Below are 26899 nucleotides of genomic sequence, written 5' to 3' on the forward strand. Positions count from 1 at the left end.
GACAACGTAAAGGAAGATCAAATAAAAGAACCGAGCTGTTTACCTTTTTTTTAATTGAAGTTCTTTATTAGTTGATTAAATTAGATTTTGCATTTATAAATACATAAAAGCAGTGTGCTTCAAAGCATACATACAAAATACTTTCTGAATAAAACCACAAATAAACAGCAACATCAGGCTTATAATCTGTGGCATATCATGATTACAAACCACTTATTCAGATTAAATCTAATTTAAACTAAACTGGGAGGTAATATAGGATAGCTGCAGGGACTTACTAATAGTAGCAGTTGGGATTTTTTAATGTGGAAGGCCTAAGAGTATTCAAATCAATTGAAGTCCATTGAGACGTGTCTGCTGAGACTCCTGAAGGCAGTTTTCTTTCACCTGCGTCTGTTGCCAGACGACAAGTTTCTCCGGGTCGCTCCGGGTTTCCAGAACTCCCTGAGGGTGGGAACAAAGGTCCCATGTTTGGTCTTGTAGTAGCGCTTTGTAAACAGCTGGGGGAGACAAAGGCAATTAAAACAAATACATTTGAAATCATGACAATATGAATCTCTTTTTAGAAAACGTGTTAGAACTGCCTAATGTCAAACTAAAACATTTTTCTTTCAAGAAAATATGTTTGGTTAAAACAAATGAAAAGAAGCAGAAAGAAAAAGAAAAGTAGTCAAATAATCAGAAAAGAAAATGATTAATAATCACGAGTAAAACGTGTATAACTAAAACGATAAAATCCTTTTTAAATACCCTTTTAAATTTCAAGTTTACTTTAAGTTTGATAAATTCTAATTTGTTTATAATGCAATTTGAAATTTTAATTTAGTTGCTATAAGTTTTATTTATTTTTACTAATCGTTGGTATGTTTAACAGTAAAGTGTTTAAAATTTATTTGTAAACTGAAGTCAATTTGACTAGATAATACCAATAATTTGTCTCTGTTAAAGTTTTCTTAACAAAATAATAAATATAGGGGTATAATATGTCATGAAAAAGGAGCGCACATACCCGGCCTTTAAAGTTCTTAATCCCTTCATCCTCAGAATCTGCTACGTAATCGTCGACTCCGAAAAGACCTGCCATCTCTAAACAAAGAGAAAAGAAGCTGTTAAAAAAAAAAAGAGTGAAATTTTTCCTCCTATTCGTGGTTGTGCACCCGATGAAAATCATCACCTGTGTTCCTGCGCACCTGAGAGGCAGATCTCGATAAGTCAGGATGATTTCTATCAAAAGCAAAAAGAAAAATACGCAGAGCTGGTAAACTGAGCTAAAACTAAGGAGATTGGGTCAATGTTTGACAAAAACGCTCATTTCAACAGCAAAGTTTAAGTTTGAATTTTAGACGTGTGTAGGCTCAAAACTGCAAAAACATTTGAAATGAATGCAGTGTTCCAATGTCTGTTTGTTTAAAAAGCCAACAAAAACAAAAGCTTTGAAAGAAAAATCAAGAAAATGAAGACTCAGAATGCAGCAGTTTTAAAGCTACAGACGGGTTTTTACTGGAAAAACATGACTTTGTGATGCACAGTGCAAACGTTCCGCCCATCTCCTTACTCTTTATCTTCCTGGCCAGGACATTCAGGCGTTTCGGGGCTCCTTGTTTGTTTCTTTATTGAGTTAGTCCTCCCCAAAAGCCTTCCTTCCACTCCAGATAAACTGTGGCCAGAAGAAGGCAGTTTTCTGATGTGAACTATGGGCTGCTTGCTTAAACAGGAGGCAAATGCAGATTGGATGGATGGATCTCCTGGTTGGTGAAGTCCTCGGATCCCGAGCTCGCTCATGCGGGCGATCAAGACTTCTCTGCTACACCCAGTGTCTCTTTCTTCTCCCTTTTCCTTGTCCTCATCTGCTCCCTGGTCTCTTTCCCTGTGCATGTACGTGCTTTCCCTCTTTTTCGCAGATCTGGAAACATTAAAAACCTCATCGTCATCCGAGTCACTTTCCGTTTTGTCCGCTTGCTTGCGTTTTCGTTTGGTGTTTTTATTCAGCGGGCTCCTCCCGTCCTCTTCTTGTCCTTGGTCATCGTTGGGTTTTAGTTTTTCTTTAAGCAAGGTGAATTTAGGGCTTTCTTTTGGACCCCGTTGTTTGTTTGCTGCATCTTTCGGCCCGGACCCCTCGTCGGCCTGCATGGACTTTTTTCTGGCTGAGATCATGGCTGGTACCTCCTCGTTTGAAATGAGCCCAATAACAGGTGTGATGAATGGAGTCGTGTCCGCCGGCTGCTGTCTTGACGGGTTGGAGGGAGATTTGCTCGATTCTGTTGATGGATTTGATGCAGTTCTTCCGGACGGGGGCAGAGAGAGAGAGGTCAGGATGGAGTCTCCCATGTTTGGAGGCAGGGAGGCTGTGAACAACAACAACAAAGAGATGGATCGTTTGAAACATTGAGAACTTATTCTATTGTAAGAGATAGCAAGATTGTTTTGCAAACCTGCTGACTCCAGATGACCGAGGCAGGATTGATGCTCAAGCAAGATTTTAAGGAGTTGGGGCTGCGTTGCTGCTTGAGCACATTCCTCCAAGACAGGGGGGGCATTACTGAGCCATGACACCGTCTAAAAAATTGCAATTGAGAGGACAGCCTTCTAAGTGTTAAACAGATCATTATTCGTTCTGTATTACCTTTAAAGATGTTCATGTCTGAATGAGAAAATTGTATTTTGGCAGTAAGGAGTTTTACTGCCCTAAACATCTGTAATCAGACTCCGTGGATTTCACAGATCACGGTTATTTTTAGTACGTAACTCCTGCAATAAAGGAGGGAACTCTGTACCGGTGAAAAGGTAATTCAGATATATGTGTAGCTGCAGCAGAAGACATAGAAATGTGTTTCTTTCATTATTACTGGATGAGAAACAGACGTGGAGGACACAGCGCAGCGGATCAGTTTTGGCAAAAACTATGAGACGCTGTGATGAGCTGCAGCCCTCAAAGTCTCAGCGGGACGGGAGAGGATCCACTATTCATTGTTTTTTCTTTATAATGTATCGTATATTATTTCCTGACTTTTTGTCTTTAAAAATCACAGAGAGAGTTATTTTGGTCAATTTTTATTTCATAAATAGTGTTATTTATTTTATTAAAAGGATCATGCATGAAGTAATAAAACTTTATTATAGGGCTTTACAATAAAAAAAACATAAAAGAAGTTTAAAGTTTTAAAGAAAAAGACTTATTGTGACCCTCACAAGAAAACGTTTGGGGACCCGCGCTCTAGCATCCATATTGTGTTTGAAGATTTGTTGTTTTTCATTCCTACGATCATTCAAACATGAATGCAGCATTTCCCTAAGTTTAACACGAGGTTTATCAACCCGTTGGTGCAATTGGCTCTAAAATGAGAACAAAAGTTTGAACCTAAAAACTCTAAAATGCTCCGTTTTAAAATATAATTTTCAATCCAAATGTTCTCATCCAGATTCCATGTTGTTTCTTTCTCACTCCACGCATCTGCTCCTGGTCCAGCCCTTCTATCCAATTTTAGAACCCTATGCGAGTCAAAATATTTGCCCATCCCTGGTCTAAGCAGACGGCAGGCCTCTTGGCTTCTTCCCCAACAGCTTCTCTTGGTGAAAACGGCACTCAGATTCTTCAGAACTTTTAAGTCACTGGATGTCTTTCCTCCAGTTACTTGTTCGATTTTCTTCCAATAGCTGTCTGCTCTATCTGTGCCTCTGTAGTCCCGCATGGAAGTATCATAGATGTTCCAGTATTTCCTAACATTTTCAAGTAGGTTTTCATCATCTGCAGAGTTAAAAAGACACCATTTTTGGATCGAGTTTGCTCTGCCATTACATCTTCAAATTAAATAAGTGATAGACTATAATACTGATATACCAATAGGTTAAATGGCGCGATATGCAGGTGAATGGCATAAAATTCATCAGCTTATGTCACATTTTGCAGTGAGTGGGTCGATTCCCTTCCCATGGCATTGAGACCAATGAGACCTGAGCGATTGCAAATTATTATGAAGTTTAACCCGGGCATAAGGATTTTTTTTTTGGACAGAGAATTAAATGAATAGCTACTGAAGAGACTTTTAAAATAGATCAAAAGTTGATCGGAGTCAGTCTTTAACAACAAACACGCTGAATGTTTGAAGAATTTACCCATTTACAGGAGTGCAGAATCTTTTAACTGTGAATAAAATTGGTAAATCAAATAATAAAAAGAGTAAAAATAAATAAATGAATTAAAAAAACCTGAGTGAGGTTGGGAACAGGAAGCAGCTGGTCCAGTCGAATCAGAAACTCCCAAAGCAGTTTCTCCAGCTCTTTGTCAAAGTTTGGGCCATATTCTACTGGAAACTGTTCCTTTGAGAGAAAACACAAAAATCTTTTCAAAGCACGATCCTGAACAGAGAGGGGAACCAGTGACTGTTAAAGCGCTTTGGGTCGCTTTAAAGGAGATATACTCACTCTGAAGAAACGTTCCCTCTCCACAGAGTCTTTCAGGATTGTGTGTACGAAGGAATGGAAGTTCTCCACGGATTTCAGAATTTTCACGTCGTTTTTCTGAGACAAAAAAACAGAACGTATTCCAACTGCTTTGGAAAATGTCTGCTAATAAATAACACGCACACATCAAACTGTTCTAAAGCTCAAAGAATAGTGTTGTCATGTGGTTAACAGACGCCCTCATTTCTTGTGCTTCATCTTTAATATTTTTAGCGTTTCTCATTTGCCCACTTATGAAAAAACATTCTTTTAAAACCCTTTTTCTTTAATACGTTGGGGAAAATGAATGTTTTGCGTACACATTATTGATTAATGCTAAAGACATTTTGAGTTTTTGTATTATAAATATGCATCGTTTGACACACAACTCGCATTAAGTTAGAGATATTATGAAAAACTCAGGGGATGTTGTAAACACAGCATTTGTTTCACTTCAGATTTTCCGGATAGATGTTAAGATATTGGGGTGATTAAACACACCTCACTTAATGTTTTTACAGTGTAACTCATTCATTGTGGAGCAAAATGAAAAAAACTTTTCAATGTGGCATTAATTTCAGTTGATTTTGCCAGTGAGTTATTCAAAGTCCATCCTTCAAACAGCCAGGAAGACATAAAATCACTTAATGGACGAGAAGCGCCACCTGGCCATACCGCGCCTTCAGGTTGGTAGTAGGCTGCCAGATGTTTCAAGTGAACTTGATGTCTCAAAATGTCATAAGCAGACTTGCATCAAGACACAGGACTACGGGCAGAATTTGTGACAGACCCAAAGTGGAGCCCTGGCTTGAAATATTTAATCAGAATTCAGGCCATATAGGTAAAGCACTCGTGCAAATCCCTTACATATTGTGTGCAGTTAAATGGGTCAACGGCAATGACAGTATTCCTTTTTTACATTTAGGAAATCTTTAAGAAAGTAATGAAATTATTAAGATTGAGTGAAATCACAGATGTCATCTTTAACTGTTATTAGAGCCAAAGCTGTTTGTTCAGTCAACCTCAGTGTCAGTTTACCATAAAAGCGGCAGAAGATAACGGGGCTTCAGGAGGACGAATCCTTTCCAGATGTTGTGAAATTATTTGGACATCAGGCTGTGTGCGGCACAATTCCAAGATTAACTAGAAAAAAAAGAAAACAGTTTTCTTTGTTTGTTTTGTTTAAGTGGATGACTGGCAGCTGTCAACAAGAGAATAAAACCTTCTCTTGACACTCACCCGGGCTCTCAGCCCCAGGGCCAGCTTGCCCTGGTGTCTGACAGTCAGCAGCTTCGGGACGGTCTGGCAGGCTGACGTCACAAACTCCTCCACGACGCCATACTGCATGACGTCCCTCTGCTTCAGCACCTTCCAGAGCGCGGCGGACACCAGGCGGACCGGCGGGGCCAGCAGCTGAAGGGCTGCGAAGGGGAGGCTGGCATCTGCACGCGATTCGACGGTTTAAAATGTCAACAAACGCCCGAGGAGCGTCATAGGTCAAAACATCATGGCGGCGGTTTTACTTAGGGAGGACAATTACATAGTTTGGGGAAATAACACCGCAAAAATAGCATATTTTGCATAGGTTGTTTTAATTAGGCTAAACTTAGTTTTAACTGAGCTTATCAACACTATATGTCAAAAAACTTTCACAAAACATAAAATATCAGTAACACTTACCTTTCTCTTTTGGCTTGTTTATGGCCATTGTGTTGTGCGTTATGAACTAACGAAAACGTTACGTTAGAAAATATAGGTTGGCTTAGCGACTCCAAAAAAAATCGACATAAACAATCAGCATACACAAAGTTGATTCCGAGACTATCTGTATAATAAAATCGGAAAGTGCTTTTTGTTATCTCCAGCTGAGCGGTACAACACAAGCTATGCCTGACCCCGTCAAAATTCGGTTTCTCAACTTCCCGCCTTCTTTGAGAAGACAATGTCCGCTTCAAAACATGGCTTGAATGCCACAGACGGGCGGTGCTTTGGGGCAATGGCTCTTTCCTCAACGCGAATAAGCTCCACTCAAGCGGGTTTTCGCATGATTTAATCAAACGCATTCCAAATATGTTTCCGGATGTGACGTCATCGGTCAAGCCCATATTTAATGCCCAACCTTTAAAAAACAAAAATAATAAACAATAAATTTAAAAAGAATAAAATAATAAAAACAAGAACAATATCAAGTTTTATGTTATTTTATGTATTCTGAAATATTTTATATAATTAGTATTAAAACAATTTTTATGATTATAACTAAACCAATCAAAATATTTAAGAAAAACTAAAGTTGAATGTAAATTAGTATGTTTTTATACTTTTCAAATTAAACTTGGTTGTTGTCACTAAGATGATGATGATTTAAAACCAGCAAAAGTGATTTAGTACATAAGAGGATTTGTGCTAGAGGGAGACCAAATTTAAAGCATGTTAATGTGAGATGTTCAAATGTTGTTTTATAATCAGACTCAAACAAAACTCATCAGCTTCTCCTTTCATTTATGAGCCCAAGAATTGATTAATCAGCTTGAATTTAACTTGAGCACTGATACAGTCATTATGAACTTTGCTCTGTTCTCCTTTAGATCTGCATTATCTCCTCATCAAGAACAAAGTCCAGTTTGTGTCACACAGTATTTGTCCCACACCAATATTTTGTCCCAAACAAAACACCCAGAAAAGACAAGGGAGCAGAAGGGGAGAGCAAAAGACTGGCAAATATGGAAACCACGTCTTCATTGATCAAGTAAGTTATACATGTTTGTTTTTTTAATCATCGTTACTCTTTTTTTTAAATAAGAAACACAGCAAAGAATAAGTTAGAAGATGAAGGATACAAAAAGGAATTAAAGGTTTAAGGTTGAAGTCTAGCTGACAATTGAAATAGTATAACCCAATTCAACATATCTCATATAAAAAAGGCAACTTTGGAACTGATAACAGAATTTTAGAAAAACTCTAGATACAAATTTCTGGAATGCTGAAAAGTCCTTACCGAGAAGGAGGGTCTAAGGGCAGGGATGCCCAGTTTAGTGTAGTTTGTTTAGTTTAGTTTAGCCATTTCCTACTGAATTCTATGACTTCATGCTCTTTATTATTCATGTTTATTAAAGAAATACCGGTATGAAGCCCATTGAGATGACTGTTGTTGTAATATTGGGTTATATAAATAAAACTGAATTGCCGGTTTGTCATTAGATCTGTAACCAGGCGAGTGTGGTCCCCACCGCAGCGGCCTTTCAGAGTGTGCTGCCAGAGGAGGGAAACTAAGAAGGGTGTCACGGCTGGAACCCTTGAGGAGCTAAAGGAGAAGGTGGGAGAAGCCTCAAATGATAAATCATGGGGAAAACTTTTCTTTTACTTATCTTAGTACAAAAAGACCAACATGTGAAAGAATTGGGATAATGAATCTTACATGAAATGGGAAAATAGAAATCCCATTTTCTTCTGTTTATGGCTGCACTCACTATGTTGTAAAGCTAAAGGAAATACATCATGCAATAATACTTTTTATTGAGTATTTAACAATGGAAATATTAAAATGTGTAAATCCTATCATGTCAAATTTGTTATTGGAAAAGGAAAATTTACTTTTTAGTGAGTGGTGCTTTAAAAACAATATCAGATTGAATATTCTTTATTTCTTTGACGGAAAAATATTTTGTGTTGATTAAAAAAAAACATCTTTATTGCGAGTAACTTTTTTTTATCTTGAAATCACCATTTCACAAAAAATACATGATTCCAGTGGCATAGACTCTTTTTGTTAGATGTTTTATGTTCATTAATATGTTTTTCTGAAGGAAGGAAAACCAAATAGAATAGAAAATAGAGTAAAAGTGGTATTCATTTTGTCTCAATAGAGTCAAAAATCCCCCAAAGGGAAATAGTCCTGGAGTTATGAAGCTTATTCTGACTTTATTTAGGTGTTTCAGTTTGACAAAATACCATTATTTTAGGCCGTAAAGGATTAGTGCAGGTCTTATCTGTTGAAGCATCAGTAAAGTTTATCCATAAAATACGTTTTATGAAACTTTTACATTTACTGCAATGTAATACATTTTTATGACTGCTGATCTGCTCGATTGTGTCAATATGAAGACTAAAATTTGAAATATTGGTTGAAAAAGTTGCAGCAGCTACTGGAAAACGTTAGATAAAGTTTTACTTGATTTTTTAGGGCATGAATTTTTAGGGTATGAATGCTCTGTTTTAGTGTTGTGTTGCACGACTAAAGCATAAATGTCAACAACATGTGTAATAAATGATTGTATTTTTTCCACCAAAAGGCTTGCCAGGCTTTGCTGATGTCACTGTCAGCATTATCTCTGTGTCTGGTTTGTGAGGAGGACGGTACAGAGGTGGACTCTGATGAGTTCCTCATGACCTTACCTGACAACATCATGCTCATGGTGCTGCGGCCGGGACAGACATGGAGCCCACAGGCAGTATGTTAGATGAAAACCTTCTTTTTATTGCCTGTTTCATGTTAGAAACATTAAAGGCCTTCATTACTATTGTTTTCCCAGGGTTCTGTTGTGCTCAAAGACCAAAACAAACCTCGGACCGGAAGAGACATAGCCCGAGTCACCTTTGACCTCTATAGGATAAGCCCCAAAGATGTGTTTGGTTCCCTGAATGTGAAGGCTACATTTCAAGGCCTGTACAGTGTGAGCGCTGACTTCCAGTGTCTGGGGCCCAAGAAAGTTCTCAGGTGAGCTAAAGGAAAGAAACAAGAAACATGGGGAGGGGGGGAATTAACCTTTAAGTTTTTTTTTTAAGATGCACAATGGCGCAGTGGTTAATGCTCTTACCCTGGTTCAAATTTCAGTTGGGACCTTTCTGTTTTACATGTTCTCCATGTTCATGTGTGGGGTTTTTCTGGGCACTCCGACTTCCTTCCACAGTACAAAAACATGCTTCACAGGGTTTTTGGTTTCCATAAATTGCCTCTTTGTGTACAGAGAGTGAGACTGTATGGCCCTGCAACAGGTTGGGAACCTGTTCAGGGTGTACCCCAAAAGTAGCTGGGATAGGCTTCAGCAACGCCATGACCCTGAAAGAGATTCAGCAGGTTCTGAAGTTGGATAGATGGAAGTTTTCCACATTTTTTACCCATTCTGCAATTTTTACAGTGGAAAAGTTTTGTTTAATAAAAGTACTTTTGATAAAACTAAAAATAAAAAAAACAATAAGAAGTCTTTTATTCCCTCTGTCAGTAAAAAAACAAAAACCCACATAAGTCTGTCTTGACTTGCATTTGTTTTGGTTTTGTTTCCAGGGAGATGCTGCGTGTGGCTTCCACCCTCCTTCAAGCTGCAGGACACTTACTTATCACGACAGCGTCTATGATCCGTCGCATCATTGAGGGGACTGAGCTTTGGCAGCCGCAGAGAGCCGAGTACACGGCCAAATGGAACTGACAACACTGTCTTTCATGACTTTTAAAAATCCAGGCCTGATATCGTGTACCAAAAGGTAAAAGATATATATTTGTGTTAAACCCTTTAGTATCTGTGTGTAAAGCAGAAAATTTGCTTCCTACCTTGCAGTACTTCTTTGATAACGCAGTTACAACGAATGTATTCATTCCTTAGCTGATATAGTATGCAAAACATTTGCCTCCAAATTGTTTAATCAAGAATAAACTTTTCTTTTGCTGCAAAAAGTCCACTTTTATCATTTTTGTGCATTAATTTTACAGAACAGTCCTCCAGTTTTTCTGATCTTTGTAAGACCTACTCCAATGAGTTATGGGTGACAAGAATGGGGGGCGGGGTTGCTACGTGCCAACTATCCTGGTCACAATTTAGAGGCGAAATTTCAAACTATTCATGTCTTCAAAAAAGAGAAATCACTCATTAACTCATGTCTGAACCAACAATGAAATTCCTTTATTTCAACCACAGATACATTTTTCTAACAAAAGGGTAAATAAAATGTATTTAGAAATTCAAAAGAAACATTTTTTCCACTAGAACAAATATCAACATTGTAGCTTAACAGATGCCTTCAAACCTTTTTCTTATTTTCCATCTTTGTTATTATGTTTATGTATTGCCTGTACTTTATGTTGCCCAGCACCTGCTTGTGTTGCTCATCATTCATCCAGGAAGGCTTTTGTTTTTTAACGTAATAGCGCATATCACCGAACCACTGAACCAAACTGGAGCGACTGAGGCCGGTCTCCTTGGTCAGGTGATAGTACAGCTCGCTGGTTGGATACTGGCAGTTTGAGAACGCCTTCTTCAGCGTGGATAACTGAATACAAGTCTTTCTTCTGCCAACAGTCTGAGAAGGATGTGGAACTTTGTCACGCTGCTGTCTGGGGAAAGTGGTCTGATCGTCCGAAACGGGACTGTTGCTACCTTTTATGAGCTCCTTTAGTTTTCCTATGTCAGTGACTAAAATGTCATTTTCTATCTCTTCTTTCAGCTCAGTTTTCCCGTCTTTGCTTTCATCAAAGCTGCTGTTTGCAGGGTTTGTCATAGCAGGGTAAAGAGTGTCACTTGTCTCTAGTGGGTCTGTGTTGTCAGTTTGTGTAAAAACGTTAAAGAGTTCAGTTTGAAACTGAAGGGAAGGTCGGGAGGTGGCACCCAGTGGGTCATCAAGCAGAGGAGGGCTCTTGTTGGCAGGCTTTTTCCGGTCTTTTTCCGGTCTTTCTCTTGTTCTATTTAACTTTTTGGTTTGAATTGTACCATCAAGCACAGAGTCTTGCAGTGTGCTCTCACCTGTGTTGGATTTAAACATCTGAGGTGTTGTTTTCTCAGCTGTACCTTCAATGGTTTGCTTCTTTTTCTTCCTGTCAACAACAGACTTTTTCTTTCTTATTTTGGTTTTATTTTCCTTTAACTTTCCCTTCTTCTCATTTCTTAATGGTTGCGCCTGCTCTGGGTTTTGCTTCATCTCCTCACAAGTTCCATTTGGTCCCAATCTTCCCGATCTGTCTTCTACATTCTGCTCCTTTGTGGAATCTGTGGCCTTTCCTTTTCCTTGATTTTTTATGCTGTCTTCATTTCTCCCTATTTTCTCTCTGTTTTGTAATTCCTCATTTCCATCATCTCCGTGTCTGGCACTAATCTTTCCGTAGACTTCACGGATGTCTTCATAGTCCCAGCTGATCCCATACTCCAGTCTTTTTGCCATGAACCACACCTTCACCTGGTCTGGGTGCAGGGAGCAGCGTTGAGCCAGAGTGACAGTCTGTTCAGCTGTCAGATAAGGAAAGCAGTCAAAGGCCTTCTCCAGCTCAGGTTGGTCTTTCTCCTGTAGCTCAACCTGGTCTGAGGTCACCCATATCACCTTCTTGGTCTCAGCGACCAAAGGCAAACACAGTGGACGGCTGAGATTTGTTCTGTGTGTCAGCGGAGCATTTTCACCGGAACTGGACAGAGTTGGAGTCTCGCCAATTTCAACGGGGGTCCTCTCTGGAGCCCTGGGGACTATTCTATTTGAAAGCTGTCTCATCTTCGCTTGGAAATGACTTCTGCAAAACACAATAAACATAAACAATAGGGATGCCTAATAGTATGCGGTTGTTATTGGTATCTCCTGATATTTATATAGACATTTATCAAACCAACCATTAAAAAAAAAGATATTAGGGACCCTAAAACCAACCTAAGAGTCAACTATAGTGATATCTTTTTTTCTAAACATTTTTCAAACAAATTATCTGAAGGAGTTACACTTAAGAAAATCTTCAAAAAAAGGACATATCTATCCACTTAAACATATTCTTTTCTTCAGGCAAAAAAACAGACATGAATAGAAATGAATATTGATTAACTGGTGCATTCATTGAACAACTTTACATATTTCATGGCTATAGTAACATTTTCTTGATGTTTAAGCTAAAAAATCATTTAGGCTATAGACATGAGCTCTACACATGCTGTTAAGCCTATCATAAAAAAATCCCATGACTGTTTTAAAAAGCATTTATTAATAATTTTTAAAGTGTGACTACTATTTAGAAAGGCAGCACGAAAAATGCTCAGTTTTTATTTTACGGACACTCGTTTTTCATTCAAATTCCATAAACACCGCTACCTGTGTTTTATAGGTTATTATGATAATTTTGAAAAACGTTGATTTAATGATTAAACGAGCTCAATGAATATGTGGAGCTTTTCCTTTGGGGGCTTGAATCAAAGTCGTTTGCTATAGTTATCTAATATCTATAGCCAGATTGTGTGTGTGTGTGTGTGTGCGTGTGGGTGTGTGTGTGTGGGGGTGTGTGTGTGTGTGTATGTCCGTGTGTGTAAGTCCTTCACACTTAAAAACAACCACTTAACTTAATTTCGCATTAGCATAATGCTAAAGGAAACTAACTAGCTCAGTACGCATTTTAAAATAGCTTTGCGAATTTTTTTCTTTTTCTTCTCCCATTTAACTAAAAAACCATCACTCTTCGAGTTTTTCTTCGGAAAGAAATTACAAAAAAGCAAAAACTAAAGAATATTTACCTAGGTTTGAATAAACGTCTTAATGTGGCGTCTGCCTTCTGAGTCCACGTAGTAATTTTATTGTGAAATTAAGTAAATATTATTAATTAAATCATGTAGTCTTGAAATTATAACCAATATCTTATGAATTGGTTAAAATATTATTATAAAAATTAACTATTTAACTCTTGTTGTACTTTTAAGTTAAAATACAAATAAGGTATAAAGTTACTTCCTTTTATTGTTAATATTATCCCTCTAGGACCCTGTTGTTATTATTTGACTTCTGAAATAATGAAAGTGTCTTTTTTCTTTCTTCCTTTTTTTTTGGGAAATGATAAATTATATTTAGAAACATTGCTGAAATGAGCATGTCCCCAATGACCAAACCTACTTTTTCATTGATCTTTTACAATCACCAAAATAAAAGTACCAATGATGTGTGATCCTCCCCTTTTTATTAATAATGGTTTAGTCCAGCTTCTGAAGCACCCAGGAACTGACATCACTGAATATTTTCCCACTCACAATTGCATTATTTCCTACCCATATTTAATTGTTTCTTTTGTCAAATTGACACCGTCAAGCTCGACCTTTCTGTTGCATGCAAAAATTATATTTACTGTGGTTTAGGGAAAATAAACAATTGTCTTGGAAAAATATATTGATTACTTGTTTTCCTCGTGCCATATGATGCTACATATTCTAGCTAATGTAGACATGAGGCTGCTTTTAGTTAAAATATTCACAACTTTCAACCCTGGAACAAAAAAAGAACACTGTTTCGGGGTTGAATCATTGTTCACGGCTGAAGGTTGGACTTAGAGTTAAAATTATTTAGAATCAAATAAAATATACTTATAATTACTTGTATTGCACACTGGACAGGTGATAACCAAGGAACTGGAACCAGTTGTACAGTGAGGCAAATAAATATATGTATACCCTACCCTGTGATTTTGCAAGCTCTCCAACATGGAATTCATGTAGGGGTTTATCAATTTCGAAAATCTTAGGTGCTTGTCCATTGTGTGAGACATAGTCTAAAAGTAATCTGGGAATCATATCAGTCTGTCATTCAAAATTCTGACCATCAAAGACCTATTAGTCCGCCTTTAAAGTCCACCTCCACTCTGCTAATTATCCTATATTAAAAGCACCTGTTTGAGGTTGTTGGCAGCATAGAAACACATGTTCACCCCATATAATCAGTAAGACTCTGACTACTAACATGGCCAAGACCAAAGAGCTATCCAAAGACACCAGAGGCAAAATAGTAGACTTACACAGGGCTGTAAAGGGCTACGGGACAATTTCCAAGCAGCTTGGTGAAAAAGATCCACTGTTGGAGCAATTATTAGAAAATGAATGAAGCTTAACATGAATGTCAATCTCCCACAGCCTGGGGCTCCATTCAAGACCCCACCTTGTGAGGTCTCAATGATCTCAAGAAAGGTGAGGAAACAGCCCAGAACTATACAGGAGGAGCTGGTCAATAATACCTGGACTAATAAGTCATGGTTTGTAATCATGCATGGTATGGAAGGTTCCTCTGCTCAAACCACCACACACCCGTCTAAAGTTTGCCAATGACCATTTGGATGATCCAGAAAAGTCATGGGAGAAAGTCATGTGGTCAGACGAGACCAAATAGAACTTTTTGGTCTTAAGTTTACTCACTGTGTTTGAAGAAAAAATAATGATGAGTACCATCCCAAGAACACCATCCCTACTGTGAAGCATAGAGGTGGTAGCATCATGTTATGGAGGTGTTTTTCCGCACATGGGACAGGACAACTTTACTGTATTAAGGAAAGGATGATTGTAATGCGAGATTTAAAGGAGCAACCTCCTTCCCTCAGTTAGAACATTGAAGATGGGTCGTGGTTGTGTTGATTAAAACTGTGATTTAATGCAGTTTGATCCCCACATTGAGTTTGACCTAATGTGCTTGACTAATGAAGAAGTTATGCTTTGTGTGCAAAAAACCTTCAACACGCCCTTCTAAGAAGAGGAGCATATTTTTTCTAAATGGAACTTCCCATCAACCCAGTATTGACCTTGCCTTGCAACAGCCCAAACTAAAAATTACACGTGTACTAACACCATATAAGAGTATAAACCTTAGACTAACCCAACCCATGTAGCTTTTTTTTTTTTTTTTTTTTTTTTTGGGCTATACAAATAAATTGAATTGAATCCTGAACTAAATAACAGGAGGTGAGCAGCCAGAAGCACTTTAGAGTAGGGTGGACTTCTGTCACTGCTCTCCTTGCGAGAAGTCCTACTCGGCTCTTGTCTCTGTTTGCTAATACTGTCTTGTGTTTTCAGAAATAACTTTGAAACTGATCTAGAGAAGTTCTGTGTGGAGGAGTAGGCCAAAATCACTCCTGCAGTGTGTGGAAACCTGGTGAAAAACTACAGGAAACGTTTGACCTGGGTAATTGCAAACAAAGGCTAATGTACAATATATGAGCATTGTTTTTTTCAGGTGTTCAAATAATTATTTGATGCAGAAGCATATAAAGACATTATTAAAAAAAATCATGCAATGTGATTTCCAGATTACTTTTTAGATCACCTAAGATGGGTTAAGGGGGAGAACTTGCAAAATCACAGGGTGTTCAAATACTTACTTGCCTCACTGTAAATGTCCTCTAAAGCTTTTACTTTCATTTTAGAGGTCAAAAGGAGAAAACATTGGCTTTTTTTGTTTCAGGTCAAGAAATCACTCCACAACTTAACATTTGATTTGATTTTTTTTATTTGAAATGGTGAATTTCAAGCAATCAAATAAGAATAATACAGAAAAACATTACAATCATCAGTTATACATTCATGCAATGACGTATCAAACTTAGGATAATTAGACATAAAATTAAATATTGCTTGAAAGGGAGTGGAAGGAAGTGAACTTATATGTGTTTGAGATATCTGGATTGTTATTATTGATTAGATCTTTTGCACAGTTTCTGTCAAAGATCTGGATTGATTTATTATTGATTAGATATTTTGCACAGTTTTTGTAAAAGACAAAGCATACATTATAGAATTAAAACAGTGAATCACTGTTCTACGGTGCCTAGACCAAATACTAGACAAAAATAATTAGCAAAGATTCAGTGTCCCAGTCACACAATCACAAAACCTGAACATTATATTCAAAATGAGAAAACATAAATGTGTCTTCAAAGGAATGCATTGCAGCGATAGAAAATAGAGGTTTAGAGTTCAGACATTCTCATGATGACAAGAAATTTGGAAAAATTATTTTTTATGTTCCAACATGATTTAAGCACACAAGCCTGCAATTTATCCTACATGTTTTTATGATATTTTTCAGTATAGTCAAATATAAACAGCATAACATCAAACAGTTAGGTTGGTAGTCTCTGAAGAATATCAGTCAATTAGCTCACAAAGCGCTTCTGTAACAAATGGACCATTTGAGTTTCTTCCACAGTTATAACAATGTGACTGCGCAAAAGATGTGTTTCCAGAGCAAGACTGTGACTGAGGGTTTTTCTTCCCTATATGTACAAATGGAGTTAGATCCCAGATGATGTGTTCCATCCTGATTGTGATGATTTCTTTTCTCTGGAAACTTCCAGTTCTGTTGTAGAAGGACAAAGTGGAGCTTGTAAAGTTCCAGAAGACCTCCAATATTTCAGGTTGCATTTTTTCTTCTCCATCTTCTTCCTCATTTGTAATTAGTTGAGAAGAAACCCTTCGTTTTTTTTCTGTTTCACTCACATCAGGGTTTTTCATTCCAAAGCCTCCTGAACCAGAAGATGCTTTGCAACACTCATACAACGTTGTGACTGAGCTGAGACGGCTGTCTTCACACCTCAGTGCATGAACTGGCCCATCCTTGAAGTTTTGTGGAGACTTTTTATCACACAGTCCCACCATCCAGTCTGTGTCCTCAGTGAGAGCAACATTCCACCTTTGTAAGTTAGGAGTTGACTTGGAGCTTTTGATTAGAAGAGTTGTGGAGCACTCTCCCAGCCCGCTGGTGTAAAACACTGTTCTCTTGTCTTTGGACAGTGAAATGTTAAACTGACAAGTCAGTGGTTCAAAGAACAGGTCTGGACTGGTGATGACATTGGTTTGATGATGTTCCGGGTCAATCAGAGTCAGCAATGATCCCAGGAAGTCATTTGCGTCATTCACTATTTTTTCTCCATTCTGCGTTATCTCTTTCACCAGTTTGTCTCGATGGTCTCCAGGCTCCAGTCCTTTCCTCAGGTCCACAGCTTTGGCCTTCTCCACATCCTGATGAACCTGAGGATACATCTGCAGGAACCTGAAGGTGTCCTTCTCGCTCTGAGCGGACTGTATGCTGCTCTTGCTGGTTCTGATGGACACCATCCGAGCAGACACTGAGCTTTGGACACTGGTCAGAGAAACATCTCGCAGGTTGTTGACAGCTTCAACGAGACGCACAGCACACATGCTCGGCTCTTCTCTTTTTACCTTCTCCCACTTTTCTAAGCTCGTATTGTCCTCCTCAGTTTTTGACTGTAAGGCCTGATGCTCAGTCGTGAGCTTCTCCATCAACTCTTTGTGTGCTGTGGAGAACGTCTTCATATTGTGCAGACGGTGTTGGTCCTCTATGGCACACGACACGCACACACAAACCATGTCATCCAAGCAGAAGTACTCCAGGAGTTTGCCGTGTTGAGGACATTTAGTGGCAGCGCCTAAAGCCGTGGGTTCAGTCAGGGGATGAGTCTGCAGTAACACCGGTGTGGTCAGATGAGCCTGCAGGTGCTGCACGCACATGGAAATCTCACATTTTAAGCACATCTTCTTTGCTGGTTTCCTGTCCTCTTCAGGGCACATCTCACAGAAAACAACCTCCAAGTCCTTTTGCATTTTGTCTGCCATCTTTTGTTTTAGAAGCAGGAAGTCCTGGTTTGAGACGCTGTAATGTCAATTATTCTGTCAGCAAGGCAGTCCTCCCAGAGCGTTTTGTCAGAAAACAATATAGAAAAAAAATCTGTAATCCAGAATATACCTTCTTTTGCTCTCTGGCAATTTCCACAGACCAGTGTCTTCCAAAGCAGCACACCACAGTTTCTATTCTTGGGAATCATCTCCTTTATAATAGAAGTGGGTGGAGACAGTTTTACAACGGGACGTCTTTTTGCAGAAGGCAAATATTAACCAGAAACTGAATCATAAAGGGCATTATAACCTTGATAGAATAATGCTCTAAAGTAAAATAGTAGTTTCACAATGATAGTTTTAACCAAATGAAAAAGATGTTGCTTATAATTACAAGCTTATGCATGATTACGCAATGGTTTTGTACTAACTTTCTTTAGTTTATTTATTTATTTATTTCTAACTTGTCTTGTCTAACAGTTGGGCAAACAGATCAGAGCTGAAGGGCTCTTGTGTTGGACAGATTTTAATGTTACAATAGGGGATTATAAATCTTCTGACACAAGAGGTGTGACCCTTTTGTATTTGAAGCTAAACTCTATTTCAAGAGTAATGGGATGTTAGAGGTGGGGGGGTATGGGTACAAACGAAAGGGGAAGAAAGAAAAAAATAAAAGGGGGAGAACGAGGCTAGCTAGAGGATGATTCAAAAGTAGAACTGGGTAGAATTACAAAAGAGGAAACAAGTTGCTGGAGGTTTATTGTCATTAGATGTTGGACAAAAGGGCGGGGGCTTGTCCACAGACACATTCAGAAATTATAAACATACCTGTTGGTTCCAGAAACCTTTACACACATACATGTCAACACATACACAATACAATTACAGCTCCCATGCAGATACTTATGCAAACAAACAAACAAACACATGTCAGGCGTATGTCATTCATAGTATGTGTTATGCATACTATTTGTGCAAAGGTGTCCAGGTGAGTGTCTGTTTTCTACTGTGGTGGATGATGGAATGTTAGAAAAGGAAAGAAGGGGAATGCCCAGTCACCCCATACCAAGACCTCCGCTGAAGGCGAAGCAGCAGTGGCACCAAGGGCCCCCCAGACATTTGTGCGGAAAAGCTGATCAAGGGAAACCACTCCCGGGACGACCCAATGTCACCCAAACCAGGGCCAGAGAGCAGGGGGACGCGGGGACCTGACGCGGGGACATGGAAAGCGCAAGCCTTGGCCCGGCCAGAGAACACTGTGCCCGAGGTCCAGGACAAGGCCCCATCGGCCGGAGAAGCCTATCAGCCCCAGACGAGCAACCCATCACCAACCCTTAGGTTCTGAGCATCCCCCAACCCCAGACACAAATCGGGGCCCCCCAAGAGCCTTGCACTGACTTCCTAAGTAGTTGCACCTAATATGAGTGAACTAGAGATAAATCTTCAGTCAAACCATTAATGTGATTTTCTGATCAGATGTACAATACAACAACTTACAGAAATACATGTTACTATCGTTCATTTAATCTTTTCATAAAAGGTTGCGTGAGAAACGAAAGCCAGGACCTGGAAACCTCATGTCATGGTTTGACAGATCCCTGTCCCTCTGTCTCCCTCTCCTGACCGTTTTTGCTACCAGTGTCCTGCCCCTTTCTGCTTTATCCTGTTTTTGTTTACATAGGTGTTCAGGATTAGGGCAGGGGGTCCTGACACGCCTGCCACTCATCCCTCCCTCTGTACATAAGACCGGCCCCTCCACCTTGATCTGTCTGCTTACCTTGTTGAGCCTGCAGGTGAGTTTTGCTGAACTCTGGCCTGTTACACAATTAGACTCTGGAATTCTTCCACCTGCTCTGATCTCGTGCCCTTAACCCTTGTGCTATACTAAGCACTTTAACATTGGGAGTGGGGTCATCTAGACCCACTAGACAGTGCGCAGAACCTTTTTCTTCAATAATTTTTTATCTTCACTGGTGTCCATGGATTACATGAAATTCTCTCCACCTTTATCCACCTTTATCATGGTAGGGAGAACACATTAATGGTCATCTTGACCCCATAGGATAGCACTGCCTGTCTTGGACTCACAATATTCCTTATTACAATAAATGTTGTATTCTCTTCTCTCATCATGGTATCTCCTTCCTTCTGGCATGACATTTGAACTCCTCCCATAAGTGCTTTGTTGTTGAAACATTTGTGTTCTTTTGGACACATTTTTACCTTCATAACATTTTTCTGGAAAATTAAAGTCTAGTCCAATGCTGCAGTGGGTGTTTAGAGAGTTTAAAAAATGTGAACATTTAATTTAATTAGCAAAGGAAAAAGTGAATTTTGTTTTCATTTTTCCTGTCTTGAAACCGTAGCGTGTCAAAGGAGGGATTTTAGTCCAGGAAAATATTAAGGAATGTAAGGATAATAAAAGGTAATTCATTGAGGGATGTTTACAGGAGAAGACAGAACTTAACCAAAATAGACAGGCGTGTAATGTGTGTGTCTGCATTTGGGAAAGGAAAATGCCCAGAGCAGTTGTCAGCCACTGTGGAAGTGTACTTTTAGAAGACTTTCCACCTGTTATCCATCACGTTGTTCCAACAGAAGAAAAAAAAAATCAGATGGTCCTTTTGTCAGACGAGTTCTGTAAACTTTGCTAAATTATAAGCTGTAATTGAAAACACACTCTGCTATGAGAAAAATAAGTAAATTAATACAACTGCTTTAAATAGAAAAATGCAAATATGATGATACACAGTAAGAACAAAAATTTAAACAACAGGTGTCAAGCAAAAAAATATTAATTTAACAAGTCAACGTATGGCAAACGTGTATAAACCTATGAGAACACTGCCACTGGGCAATCACCCTTTTTTTAAGCTTATTTCTAAAATGCTAACTGTAAATGACAAAACAGTTGCCAGGGCAGGTGGAAATTTTAGTTTTTTTTTGTCGACTACAAATCAATTGTATCCATGATTTGTATTTTTTAATAATATTTATTCCTTAATCACATGATTAAAATTGAGAAATTTACAATGAACATTTAATAGTGAACAAGATGTGACGTTTCATGTGAACCCTAATTTAATGCAGAAGTTTAATTTTTCTGTTTTTTCCAGACTGACATTTTGTTCGTTTTATTTCTGGTTTTCAAATCAGAATTTTACAGTAATTTTGGGAAAAATGTATTAAGATGTATTTCTGTTCTATGGGAAGAAACAAAAAGTATCCCATTATAATAGAAATAACATTATAAATAGGCTTGTAGAAAGCAAGCCGATTGGTTGGTCCTCACATTCTGACCTGACCAAATCAGGCTCTCTTAGTTTAGACATCTGTGATTTTAACCGTTTGTCTTCATCTTCTGACAGTAAAACATTGCTGGTTCACAATGTAATGGTTTTGTTGTTTAAAAATAAATAAGTAAAGAATCAGAAAAATAATGAACTAAGAATGTGGAATGCTTTATTAACTGAAAGAGAAATGCATTTCATCCGTTACATTTGGCCACAGAAACCTTTATGTAAACATGGAACACAAACATGAATAGAGCTTGAAATGGTTTGTAAATTGAGCAGAAAAAGTGATACTGATGGGGAAAAAGGTCTTTTAAAGACAAGGATGACTGCACGACCTCAAAGGTTACTTTAGATAATAAAGATACTAAAGCTGTTGGAATGAAACTGTAACAACTTTGGTAACAATCTTTAGCAGCAAGGGCTTTAAAAGAAGAAGACATTCCAAATAATACCTTTGCTATAACATCTCAACATTAAATGTTCTCCTTCTGTGTTTCTCCTGCTCTCCATACACTAGAGTGCATTACTGTTGTCTTGAAACTACTATAGCAGACATGGAGCAACACTGGAATTGATTAAAAGCATTAAAGTGCCAAAAAAGGGGGAATGGGACAATTATATTTCTAAAAATATATATTTCTTTTTTCATTTATAACCACATTTGCATATATAATTAAAATAATTTAAACATTGTTTAAATATTCTTAAGTTAGGAACAAGGGTTGCATTTAAAGGTCTTGCATAAAAGCTTTTCAAATTTGAATTTAAAGCGTGACCCCTGGAGGTGCTCGGACTGTGTGCTGGAAATGCTTCGGATAAAGACATTTTTTAGGACCGATTTTAAAATTCATCAAACTCTTGCAGATCTTTTGTGTTACACAGGAATGAAAACAGCAAGTGGAAGTCATGCGGGCAGTGTTGCAGACTTTAACCCGAGGCATAACCGGGGGTTTAGCTGTCGTTGCCGAAGACAGTGTTGAGCTGCTGGGTGACTCTGATGAAGGTCGTCCTGCGACTCAGCTCCTTTAGCTTCCCTGCGCCGACGTAGGTGCAGGTGGAGCGGACCCCACCTAGGATGTCTCGTATTGTCTCGCCCACTGGACCTTTGTAGGGGACTTCGACCGTTTTCCCTTCTGATGCTCTGCATGGAAGAATGAATTCTTTTAATCTCAACAAAAAAAATAAAAATAAACAACCAAAACAACCGAAGCGGACCTGTACTCAGCCACTCCTCCAGCGTGTTTCTTCATAGCCATGTCAGAGCTCATTCCATAGAACAGCTTATATTTCTTGCCATTTTTCTCGATGATCTCCCCGCCGCTCTCTGAGTGACCTGCCAGCATGCCCCCCAGCATCACAAAGTCCGCCCCGGCACCTGAAAGCCCCACAGGAGGAGACCATCAAACAAGCCCGTTTCAACTGCATCTGCTCCATTAAGGCTAAAACATACCAAAGGCTTTGGAGACATCTCCTGGACAAGTACAGCCACCATCCTGTGTGACGAAGAACAGAGCAGAGCAGAGCAGAGCAGACAAAAATCACAGGTTTCTTCAGTATCTCAGATTTCCTAATCAGAAAAAATGAAAGAGCACTTCCTTTGAGAGGACTCACAGAGATGATGTGACCACCCAGGCCGTGTGCTGCATCTGCACACTCAATCACAGCGCTGAGCTGGGGGTAACCCACCCCGGTCTTCTTGCGAGTGGTACAAACAGAGCCTAAGTAGAGAGATAAAGTGTCAGGAAGTAACTGCAGTTCAACAGGACAGGTGCCGTCAGTTTAATCTTCCTTAGGGGTTAAAGATCAAAAGCAGCAAATGTGTCATTACAAAAGCCTTCAACAGTGTGCATTTTTTCTACAGTTTTTAACTGTACAATATTTTTTGGAGTTTAAGTCGAGTTTTTTTTTTTTGCATAGTTTGGTAGGAGGTGCGGCTTATATGTGATTAAAAAGAGAAAAAAAAGGCTCATATGTTCATTACTTTCCCATTAACGACCACCAGAGGGCGCTGCAGATGCGTGCATCAGGATTTACTACAGCTATCACACTGAAGACGTAACATTTAGACATGACCAGTTACTCACAGACCCACTCCAATGAAAATTGTGTTTTTGACATGTTCTTGTAGCATTTTTGGAGGAGATCTGTGTAAAGAAATTTAAGGTTAAAACTGCATTTCTGAGTATTTTCTAATTCAATTCATTATGAATCAGGAGCAGATGAAAAAATTCCATTGCGCTACTGAACTACACCTGTTTCATTTTCTCCTATGTTTCATAAAGCTAAATAAGCATCAGTATGTTATGGTAGTAAGCCGCACATATTAACAGTATATAATTAATATCTATTTGATTACGTAAGACTACTGAACTCCGGAAGATCATTGTAGACCCCCAATAATAATAATCATAGGACTGTGCAGTACTGTGATATATTCTCTTCTGTGCAATACTCCATAGGAATCGTAATATGTCATATTGATATATCTCTTACTTCCTGTCTAATCTCACTGTAAACGGCTGGCCCGGGAATTTCATTTTATCCCTGTGGTTAAAAGAGAATTTCACCACATCCTTTGCACAACACGATGTCTGCACAGAGAAAACACACTGAGCAATAGACTCCTTTCACTGCGCTGCAGGACCGAGCGCTTTAAGAACTAATTTGTCCCTTCAGCTATCAGGCTGTTTAATGAATCTGCCTGATGTGAACTGCTATTTTATTTTATGAACCGCTATCTTATTGTTAGTTATTCTGTGTGTTTGTGTGTGTTTTGCTGCCGGACACCTACATTTCTCCCTTGGAAGATTAATAAAGTTTTTAACCCATCCATCCATCCATCCATCCATCCATCCATCCATCCATCCATCCATCCATCCATCAATAAAATAATCCTGAATGATGATTTGCCTTTAAAGATGAAATGTCCTTTCTTGATCCCGTATTTTGTTCAATAAATTTCTCCCAAAAATGCGACCTATATATATATGATCGTTTCTTCTTTATTATGCATTTTTGGCTACTCTGAAGAAACGTTCATTTAATAAATGTAAGATATGTCGATAGATGATATATAGATACTTTTTTACTTCTGTTGAGAATCATTATGATGCTTCTTGAAAGAATAAAAAAAGACAGCTCCCCTCTAGAACTCCAAGGTCAATTATTAATTTTTTAGTTTATAAACCGTCAAAATGATGAAAAAATAACGTGCTGTTTGAGTTTCTTGAGTGAAAAGCTTCAAACTGTTTTTTTAACTCGTCCCGCCTTGCAGCTGAGTAACAGATGAGAGCTGAAGTGTTGGACAGAATTTACTGTTACAGTAGGGGGTTATGAATCTTCTGACACACAAGGTGTATATTTGTATAAACCCCTTTTGTTTTTTAGGTTAAACTTTATTTATATTGATTACGTTTGTATAACCTTTTTTTGTTGAACTGGACGGAAAAGAAGAAGAGAGAAGAAGAGAGTGGGATGTTAGAGATGGGGGATATGGGTACAAAAGAAAGAGGATAAAAGAAAATGAAAAAACATGTGGATGTTGGTCAAAAGGGGCGGGGCCTGTCCACACACTCACAGTCAAAAGTTACAATCATACCTGTTGGTTCCAAAAATTTACGATTGTTTTTTAAAAACTTTCTGCATGATGCCTGCAGTCACCTGGTCCGATGCCCACTTTGATGATGTCGGCCCCAGCGAGGATCAGCTCCTCCACCATTTCTCCTGTCACAACGTTTCCAGCCTGAAAAGAAAAAAAAAAGAAAAAAAAGCTTTGATTCCACTTCTGTTTCAATACAGCACATTGTGGCTCAAAGACCTTTCTGACCATTATGGTATGAGAGGGGAACTTATCCCTGACATCCTTGACGAAGTGAACAAAGTGCTCAGAGTAGCCGTTTGCCACGTCCACACAAATGTACTTCAGCTGTGGAACTGCCCCCAAGATGGCAGAGATCCTCTCAAAGTCCCCGTCTCCAGTCCCAGTGCTCACAGCTACGCTCTAACAAAAAGAATACCTAGTTACCCAGGAGCAAACCTCACAAACGAGGCACTGAATAAGTAGAGAATATTTGGGTACCTCCACACATTCTGGATGCTTTGCTGCAAACTCCACCCAGTCGTCTACGGAGTAGTGCTTGTGGACTGTTGTGAAGAGAGAGAACTGGAGGGAGACAAAAAACAGCAAGCTAAGAAAGGTGAGCAATAAAACTCAGGTGCCTTCATTCAAGATCCTCTTATGCGTTTGAAAGAAGCTTCATGCGTTGTGTGTCGCCACCTGGTGAAGAGCCAGGGCCATCTCAAAGGTTCCCACTGTGTCCATGTTGGCTGCGATGATGGGGATTCCCGTGTAGCTGCCCTTAGAGTTCCTGAAAGTGAAACTCCTCATCAGGTCCACCTAAATAAGAAAAAAGACAAATTCACTTCAATATGTCTCTGTCTCTTTCTTTAGAAGTTAAATGACAACAAAGAACAACAAGAATTGGAGAAGAAAAAAAAGTATAAAGGCTATGAAAGGGATTCATATATAAATAGCAGTAAAGTTTATTATAAAAACTTATTCCACTGTTTTAATGAATCATAGTATAAGAACAGATAAAGCACTGATACTAATTTAAGGGCTTCTTTCCTAGCATTGAAGGGTTTGCATAACTTGTAAGCTACCAGTACTCTCTGGATCATAAATGAAAATAAATTTATATTTTACACAATTCTGATTGTGAGAAAAGAAAAGAAGAAACTTTTAATTCAGTCACAGAGATGCACAAAGACTGTAACACTAACTGAGCCTCGTATGACTTAATTTGGATGTGCGATTGAAGGGCTTGAATTTTCTAAACAAAAAAATACATGATCCGTTCTAAATAAATGCCTGATTGCCCTGCAGAAGTTACTGTAACTAACTGCATGGTCCTGGTTTCATCCACAGCTGGAGGAACCAACCTCACTCCTGGACTTGAGCGTGCTCCGCTTTGGCCGCAGGAGAACATCCTTGAAGTCCAGCTTGATGTCATTCTCAATGCGAGGCATGCTGGGAACAAGGCGTACTGGGGAAGAGAGAGAGAGAAGAACTGATGAACTTGGTCCAGAAGACACACAAACAAGATGTCAAAATGCCTGTATTATCCTGTTTTTCAAATTCTGTCGTTTTGTTCTTCTTTCTTCACACAGAAGTTCTGCTGTTTATAAAATACATACTTTGTCGGTTTATGAAACATTAGAAAACCCGCAGAAAAAGTCGATAAAAAGCGTAAGAATGTGGTATATTTTTGGAAAAATGGCGCAAATGGCAAAAAGAATACTTTTTAATAGCACACTACAGCTCCTGCGCTTATCACCATGCTTATCATATACTAGAAGACCAGTTGCTTTTTTAGCTTCTACTGTCAAAGTCAAGGTTACATTAGGAGATTGTGCAACATTTGAAATAATCTTCATTATCATAGAAACCGGCTTAGAAGTTCTTAAGCTAATATCCTACCGAACTCGCTAGTTTTAATAACACACAAAAAGGTAAAACTGTATTTACCGAAGACACAATGTGCTTACAAAGATGTGCCGCTAACCGCTTCCTCCGACAAAATGCGCGGGCAGTATTACAGAGGTGGACACCAACCGCGGCTTTTTTGTAGTCCGCATGGGTGTAAGACACACAGTAAAGAGCAATATTAAACTACAAACGTTGGGAAGTTACTTTACGTCATTGACGTAGGTGTCGTAAATTTTATGAAAAGAATTTAGAAATTAATTTGAAGTATCTTTAATGGCTTTTAATGTTGTAAACAATGAGAAAAATCGTGACGTATTTTCTGGGGCATAGTTTTA

At 38.7% G+C, this 26899-nt stretch overlaps 5 protein-coding genes across 6 annotated transcripts; 1 reads left to right on the forward strand and 4 right to left on the reverse strand.

Annotated features, from left to right (window-relative positions):
• Positions 1-54: 54 nt before the first annotated feature.
• Positions 55-6560, reverse strand: LOC101172197. Its single transcript, XM_004079836.4, has 10 exons — positions 6121-6560; positions 5680-5882; positions 5479-5583; positions 4423-4518; positions 4207-4317; positions 2433-2556; positions 1556-2345; positions 1175-1224; positions 1010-1086; positions 55-500 (listed from the first exon to the last, which is right to left on the reverse strand). Exons 1-10 carry the CDS (start codon positions 6146-6148, stop codon positions 384-386), a joined length of 1701 nt encoding a protein of 566 aa, XP_004079884.1. The 5' UTR covers positions 6149-6560; the 3' UTR covers positions 55-383.
• Positions 6561-7058: 498 nt separating this feature from the next.
• cideb (cell death-inducing DFFA-like effector b) lies at positions 7059-10114 on the forward strand. The gene is made up of 5 exons (XM_004079837.3): positions 7059-7189; positions 7642-7756; positions 8733-8891; positions 8973-9157; positions 9725-10114. The coding sequence occupies exons 1-5, from the start codon at positions 7164-7166 to the stop codon at positions 9864-9866; spliced, it is 627 nt and encodes a 208-aa protein (XP_004079885.1). The 5' UTR covers positions 7059-7163; the 3' UTR covers positions 9867-10114.
• Positions 10115-10309: 195 nt separating this feature from the next.
• Positions 10310-14343, reverse strand: LOC110017089 (homeobox and leucine zipper protein Homez). Its single transcript, XM_020711695.2, has 2 exons — positions 12912-14343; positions 10310-11929 (listed from the first exon to the last, which is right to left on the reverse strand). Exon 2 carries the CDS (start codon positions 11908-11910, stop codon positions 10456-10458), a length of 1455 nt encoding a protein of 484 aa, XP_020567354.1. The 5' UTR covers positions 11911-11929; positions 12912-14343; the 3' UTR covers positions 10310-10455.
• A 1645-nt stretch (positions 14344-15988) lies between these two features.
• On the reverse strand, positions 15989-17988 carry LOC110017090 (E3 ubiquitin-protein ligase TRIM39). The gene is made up of 2 exons (XM_020711696.2): positions 17911-17988; positions 15989-17817 (listed from the first exon to the last, which is right to left on the reverse strand). The coding sequence occupies exon 2, from the start codon at positions 17778-17780 to the stop codon at positions 16293-16295; it is 1488 nt and encodes a 495-aa protein (XP_020567355.1). The 5' UTR covers positions 17781-17817; positions 17911-17988; the 3' UTR covers positions 15989-16292.
• Positions 17989-21220: 3232 nt separating this feature from the next.
• LOC101172688 (GMP reductase 2) lies at positions 21221-26721 on the reverse strand. 2 transcript variants are annotated; one of them, XM_011487574.3, is made up of 10 exons: positions 26604-26721; positions 26018-26121; positions 25353-25472; positions 25155-25238; positions 24903-25076; positions 24737-24818; positions 22688-22794; positions 22527-22569; positions 22292-22451; positions 21221-22217 (listed from the first exon to the last, which is right to left on the reverse strand). In XM_011487574.3, exons 2-10 carry the CDS (start codon positions 26102-26104, stop codon positions 22028-22030), a joined length of 1047 nt encoding a protein of 348 aa, XP_011485876.1. In that variant the 5' UTR covers positions 26105-26121; positions 26604-26721; the 3' UTR covers positions 21221-22027. The 2 variants fall into 2 exon arrangements, with proteins under 2 accessions (XP_011485876.1, XP_004079886.1); XM_004079838.4 differs by having other exon boundaries at positions 26624-26704.
• Positions 26722-26899: the final 178 nt, after the last annotated feature.

Source organism: Oryzias latipes, chromosome 18 (genome assembly GCF_002234675.1).
Source record: "Oryzias latipes chromosome 18, ASM223467v1".
NCBI lineage: Eukaryota > Metazoa > Chordata > Actinopteri > Beloniformes > Adrianichthyidae > Oryzias > Oryzias latipes.

Excerpts from the sequence above, each read along its gene's own strand:
- LOC101172197 (XM_004079836.4), bottom strand. The coding sequence starts at position 6,148 with ATGGCCATAAACAAGCCAAAAGAGAAAG. Across the intron at positions 2,557-4,206 it reads CTGTTCCCAACCTCACTCAG|ACGGTGTCATGGCTCAGTAA; the intron begins GTTTTTTTAATT and ends GCAATTTTTTAG. Across the intron at positions 2,346-2,432 it reads CGGTCATCTGGAGTCAGCAG|CCTCCCTGCCTCCAAACATG; the intron begins GTTTGCAAAACA and ends TGTTGTTCACAG.
- cideb (XM_004079837.3), top strand. The coding sequence starts at position 7,164 with ATGGAAACCACGTCTTCATTGATCAA. Across the intron at positions 7,757-8,732 it reads TTGAGGAGCTAAAGGAGAAG|GCTTGCCAGGCTTTGCTGAT; the intron begins GTGGGAGAAGCC and ends TTCCACCAAAAG. Across the intron at positions 8,892-8,972 it reads AGACATGGAGCCCACAGGCA|GGTTCTGTTGTGCTCAAAGA; the intron begins GTATGTTAGATG and ends TTGTTTTCCCAG.
- LOC101172688 (XM_011487574.3), bottom strand. The coding sequence starts at position 26,104 with ATGCCTCGCATTGAGAATGACATCAAGCTGGACTTCAAGGATGTTCTC. Across the intron at positions 22,452-22,526 it reads AGATGTCTCCAAAGCCTTTG|GTGCCGGGGCGGACTTTGTG; the intron begins GTATGTTTTAGC and ends TGGGGCTTTCAG. Across the intron at positions 22,218-22,291 it reads GGAGGAGTGGCTGAGTACAG|AGCATCAGAAGGGAAAACGG; the intron begins GTCCGCTTCGGT and ends TCTTCCATGCAG.
- LOC110017089 (XM_020711695.2), bottom strand. The coding sequence starts at position 11,910 with ATGAGACAGCTTTCAAATAGAATAGTCCCCAGGGCTCCAGAGAGGACC.
- LOC110017090 (XM_020711696.2), bottom strand. The coding sequence starts at position 17,780 with ATGGCAGACAAAATGCAAAAGGACTTGGAGGTTGTTTTCTGTGAGATG.